This window comes from Microtus pennsylvanicus, chromosome 11 (genome assembly GCF_037038515.1).
Source record: "Microtus pennsylvanicus isolate mMicPen1 chromosome 11, mMicPen1.hap1, whole genome shotgun sequence".
Lineage (NCBI taxonomy): Eukaryota > Metazoa > Chordata > Mammalia > Rodentia > Cricetidae > Microtus > Microtus pennsylvanicus.
In genome coordinates, this window is record NC_134589.1 from 52,372,138 (window position 1) to 52,378,139 (window position 6,002).

At 49.4% G+C, this 6,002-nt stretch overlaps 1 protein-coding gene across 1 annotated transcript in view; it reads left to right on the top strand.

Moving 5' to 3' along the window:
* The window catches only part of Dnah2 (dynein axonemal heavy chain 2), a 129,700-nt gene that overhangs the window by 122,066 nt on the left and 1,632 nt on the right, over positions 1–6,002 (top strand). The window contains exons 80-84 of the mRNA XM_075992044.1: positions 4,075–4,266; positions 4,429–4,613; positions 4,866–5,094; positions 5,170–5,321; positions 5,799–5,913. Coding sequence (XP_075848159.1) covers positions 4,075–4,266; positions 4,429–4,613; positions 4,866–5,094; positions 5,170–5,321; positions 5,799–5,913 — 873 coding nt within the window. The remainder of the gene's footprint in view (positions 1–4,074; positions 4,267–4,428; positions 4,614–4,865; positions 5,095–5,169; positions 5,322–5,798; positions 5,914–6,002) is intronic.

Sequence of the window (6,002 nt, forward strand, 5' to 3'; positions counted from 1 at the left end):
ACTCAGAGATCTCCCTGCGTCTGCCTCCTAAGTGCTGGGATTAAAGGCGTGCGCCACCACCGCCCTGCTGACACATTCTTTATTAATTCTGTGTTTCTTTCTGTTCTTTATATCTCAAGATTTGGTGCTTAGTCTAACCTTTCTCATTCTACAGCCCTCTTTACACTTGATAGAGAACTTGTCCTTTTCATAGTTTCACTTCCAGCCCCCATCCCTGGCTACTGCACCAGCCCCCATCCCTGGCTATAGTATCAGCCCCCATCCCTGGCTACTGTATCAGCCCCCATCCCTGGCTATAGTATCAGCCCCCATCCCTGGCTACTATATCAGCCCCCATCCCTGGCTACTGCACCAGCCCCCATCCCTGGCTACTGCACCAGCCCCCATCCCTGGCTACTGTATCAGCCCCCATCCCTGGCTATAGTATCAGCCCCCATCCCTGGCTATAGTATCAGCCCCCATCCCTGGCTACTGTATCAGCCCCCATCCCTGGCTATAGTATCAGCCCCCATCCCTGGCTACTGTATCAGCCCCCATCCCTGGCTACTGCACCAGCCCCCATCCCTGGCTACTGCACCAGCCCCCATCCCTGGCTACTGTATCAGCCCCCATCCCTGGTTATAGTATCAGCCCCCATCCCTGGCTATAGTATCAGCCCCCATCCCTGGCTACTGTATCAGCCCCCATCCCTGGCTACTGCACCAGCCCCCATCCCTGGCTACTGCACCAGCCCCCATCCCTGGCTACTGTATCAGCCCCCATCCCTGGCTACTGTATCAGCCCCCATCCCTGGCTACTGCACCAGCCCTCATCCCTGGCTACTGCATCAGCCCCCATCCCTGGCTACAGTATCAGCCCCCATCCCTGGCTACTGTATCAGCCCCATCCCTGGCTATAGTATCAGCCCCCATCGCTGGCTACTGTATCAGCCCCATCCCTGGCTATAGTATCAGCCCCATCCCTGGCTATAGAATCAGCCCCCATCCTTTGCTATAGTATCAGCCCCCATCCTTGGCTGCTGTATCAGCCCCCATCGCTGGCTACAGTACCAGCCCCATCCCTGGCTACAGTACTGACCTCAGTACAGAGCTTAACTGCCATGAGATGATGAAGCCTTCCTTCCTGGGGTACCAGCATCATGAATCCTACATCCCTAAAACAAGGATGCTGGCTTTTTCCTCATTCATTAGATTCTCATCCCACCTTTGCCTCTGGCAACACTTTTTTTTTTTTTAAATATGTTTACTGTTAGAACAGTTGCCTAGCATCCACGAGGCCTTGGATTCCACCCCTAGCCCAGGGAAGAAATATAAAGTTGACTTTTGGTTTTAAAATAAGAGAGGGTCAGCCAGGTGGTAGTGCACAGCTTAATCCCAGCACTTGGGAGACAGAGGCAGGGTGGATCTCTGTGAGTTGGAGGCCAGCCTGGTCTACAGAGGAGTTCCAGGACAGCCAGGGCTGTTACACTAAGAAACCTATCCTGAAAAACAAACAAACAAAGATAATGACAGTGCCAGCGGCCAGTTTTTAACTCCCACTGTGTGGGTTCTAGTATTGAACTCGGGTCATCAGTTTGGTGCCAAGCACTCTACCCACTGAACCATCTCTTCAGACACTTTTCTCTGAAAACTCATTTCTTGGGTCAGTGTCAGCGGCTCAGCCTATGAGAGGTTTAAAGAAACCCTCCGTGCTGCAGATGCAGGCCCTCCCCGCCATCTGCTGAACCCAGCGAGAATAGTTCAAGGTTTATTTGTTAGAGCAGGATTTCCTGACACGTGAGATGGCTCAGTGGGAAAGGCATCTGCTGCCAAACCTGCCCATCTAAATGTAATCCCCTGGACCAGAGTGGTGGGCGGAGAAAATTGTCTTCTGACATCCACACTTCAGACACCCAGGTCTCTGAGAATGACCTTGAATTTCTGGTCTTGATCTTCCTGCCTCCATTTGCCAGTGCTGGGATTATAGGCATGGACTACCAATACCTCACCTGTAATCCTAGCACTTAGGAAACAGACAAAAGAATTTCTGTAAATTCAAGGTCAGTCTAAGTTACAGAAGATGACTCTGTCTTAGCCGGCAGAGGTGGTTCACACCTTAAATCCTAGCACTCTGGAGGCAGAGGCAGGTGAATCTCTTGAGTTTGAGGACAGCCTGGTCTATAGATTGAGTTCCAGGACATCCAGTCTACACAGAGAAACCTGTCTCAACAAAACCAAATTAATTAATTAATTAAAAGACTCTGTCTTAAAAAACAAAAATAAAAATGGATTTAAAAAAAAACAGCTGGGTGGTGGTGGCCCATGTCTTCAATCCCAGCCCTTAGGAGGCAGAGGCAGGTGTATCTCTGTGAGTTTGAGGCCAGCCTGGCCTGGTCTACAAGAGCTAGCTTCCAGGTCAGGCTCCAAAGCTACAGAGAAACCCTGTTTCAAAAAACCAATAAATAAATAAAAAGAAGTGAGCCGGGCGATGGTGGCGCACGCCTTTAATCCCAGCACTCGGGAGGCAGAGGCAGGCGGATCTCTGTGAGTTCGAGACCAGCCTGGTCTACAAAGCTAGTTCCAGGACAGGCTCCAAAGCCACAGAGAAACCCTGTCTCGAAAAACCAAAAAAAAAAAAAAAAAAAAAAAGAAGTGAAACTAGGGGGTGGAGAGATGACTTGGCATTTGTTGCTCTTGCAGAGGACTTGGGTTCAGTTCCCATTGCCTACAAGGTGGATCACAACCATCCTAACTCCAGTGCCAGGAGATCTAACACCACTTCTGACCTCCACAGGCACCAGGCATGCATGTGGAGCACACATATACACGTAGGCAAAACATTCACATATAAAATAAATATTTTTTTTTGTTTTGGTTTTTCGAGACAGGGTTTCTCTGTAGCTTTGGAGCCTGTCCTAGAATTCACGCTGTAGACCAGGCTGACCTCGAACTCACAGAGATCTGCTTGCCTCTGCCTCCCAGGTGTTGGGATTAAAGGTGTACAACACCACTGCCCAACCATAAATAAAACTTCCAGAAGTGATTCTGATTTTAAACGTATATCTACATCTCTATATTTGCTTAGATAGCTATAGAGATGGAAATAGAGAGTCAGCAGAACATTAGCCTTTTTGGAAACATTTCTCTTAAGTGTATTTTCTTAATCTTGCCCCTTCTCTCCAGACCCAGAGCCATTATTTGAATATTGTTTGTAATTTTCTTTCTAATTTTAACACACAATTCTGTGTCACAAATACAATCATACCATACGATTTCTTTTCCCACTTAATGTGGTATACTTGACATTCGCTCCATACAGTCCAGATGCTAATCTTTCCTGTAACATGGTTTCCGGTTTGTCTTCTTCTCTCCTTTTGCCGAGTAGCCCAGGCTGGCTTGGAAGCTATGATCCTCTTACTTTGGTCTCCCACAATTCCATACATTTAAAAAAAAATTCTCAGTTGCAGCGGATTGAGAGTATAGCTCAGTGGTAGAATATTTTCCTGGCTTGAACAAGGCTTTGCGGTTCAATCCCCAGCATTGAAATAAAACAAAACAAATACCAGTGAACACATACTGTAGGTGCACACCTTCTGTCTTTAGCCATATTTTCTGGCGCTTGCAGTGAATTGGCTCATTCCTCAGGGACATCATGATTAAGAGAATCAAACATGGAGGCCAGGCTGGGTGCTGTGGCCCCTATCTGTAATCCTTTGAGTTCCAGGTCACCTAATCTACACAGGAATTCCAGGCCATCCAGAGCTATACCCTGAGAACTTGTCTCCAGAAACGGGGAGGAAGTGCTTCGGACATAGCCCAGCGGCAGAGTTATTGCTTCACACATTAAAGCCCAAGGTTCAATATCCAGGACTATTCCCCCAAATGAATAAATGGTGTGAGGGAGAAGGCGGGATTACTAGTAGCATACACTCAAAGGTGCCCACCCTGTGAAGAAGTGCCTATCTTGGCATGCAGATCAGAGGCTAGTACTCTAGAGGCTTCCATCCCTCCTTGAGTCAGGGCCTTTGTGCAAGGCCTCCTCCACAACTGCCCACGATGCTGCTAGTGGCATCAGCCTGTACTGCCCTGTCCACAGGGTCTGAAGGCCAACATGACACGGCTGTATCAGCTGATGACCGAGCCACAGTTTACTCGCTGCTCCAAGCCTGCCAAGTATAAGAAGCTGCTGTTTGCGCTCTGCTTCTTCCACTCTATATTACTTGAACGCAAAAAGTTCTTGCAGCTTGGCTGGAATATCATCTATGGCTTCAACGACTCTGACTTCGAGGTTTGTGCTAACCAGGGACCTCCCACGACAGCCCTTTCTTCTCATACTTCTTGACCCATGGCTCTTTTGTGGGAATACTGGCTGCCAGAAAGCTGATGTTACAGCCCCATCGGAGGACTTATTGCCATAACTATATGGGGCTTGGGGTGGGACCACACACAGGTGTCAGAGAACCTGCTGAGCCTCTATCTGGATGAGTATGAGGAGACACCCTGGGATGCACTCAAATACCTCATCGCCGGCGTCAACTATGGTGGCCATGTCACAGATGACTGGGACCGGCGCCTGCTCACCACTTATATCAATGACTATTTCTGTGACCAGAGTCTAACGACTCCCTCCTACCGGTGAGGAAGGGGTAAAAGGATATAAACACGAGGGGTCAGGATTGGGTGGTTTGTGTGTGTGTATGGTATGTGTGTGTGGTGTATGTGTGTATAGAGACTAGGAGGCTGGGAGAAGACAGAAATTGTGGAATTGGGAGGAAGAGCAAGGGTCATGAGTTAGACAAATGGGAAAGTATTGAGACTGGGGATCGGGCTTGGCGTGGACACCCTTCAGGTCCTGCAATGTGGTAACACTGTGCTGTGGCTGCCCAGGTTGTCCGTGCTGGACACTTATTTCATCCCGAAGGATGGGAGTTTGGCCTCCTACAAAGAATATATCAGCTTACTACCCAGCATGGACCCCCCTGAGGCCTTTGGCCAGCATCCCAATGCTGATGTGGCCTCCCAGATCACTGAGGCCCGGACTCTCTTTGAGACTCTGCTTTCCCTGCAACCCCAGATCACACCCACCAGGATTGGCGGCCAGAGCCGAGAGGAAAAGGTAGGAGCAGAGTTCGTCCTATGGGAGGAAATGTGCTGAGGAAGGGCAGGCCAGCTCAAGCTTCTGCCTCCCTAGGTCCTCGAGCTAGCTGCTGACGTGATGCAGAAGATCCCTGAGATGATTGACTATGAGGGGACCCGCAAGTTGCTGGCTCTTGACCCCTCCCCACTCAATGTGGTCCTCCTGCAGGAGATCCAGAGATACAACAAACTGATGAGGACCATCTTGTAAGATGAAAGAAACACTGTAGAACATGGGAGGGAAGCTGGACAGTGGTGGCACATGCTTTTGATCCCAGCACTTGGGAGGCAGAGGCAGGTGGATCTCTGTTAGTTCGAGGCCACCCTGGTCTACAGAGCGAGTTCCAGGACAGGCTCCAAAGCTATACAGAAAACCCTGTCTTGAAAAACAAAACAAGCCGGGCGGTGGTGGTGCATGCCTTTAATCCCAGCACTTGGGAGGCAGAGGCAAGCGGATCTCTGTGAGTTTGAGACCAGCCTGGTCTACAAGAGTTAGTTCCAGAACAGGCTCCAAAACCACAGAGAGAGACCCTGTCTCGAAAAAAGCAAAACAAACAAACAAACAAAAAAATAAAACAACAATAAAAAGAATATGGGAGGGGAAGGAGAAAGGCCTCAGCGCGTGGGTAGGATGGTTCTCCCTGACCAGCCTTCTTTAATTCTCTGCCCACTTCATCCATCCAGGTTCTCCCTGACAGACTTAGAGAAGGGCATCCAGGGCCTCATTGTCATGTCAACAAGCCTGGAAGAGATTTTCAATTGCATCTTTGATGCCCATGTTCCTCCGCTCTGGGGAAAGGCAAGCTCCCACCAATGTCAATCCTAACCTTGACCTCGGCACTTCATTCTCAGGGCACACATAGCGGCCTTCAGAGAGCCCAGGGTTCC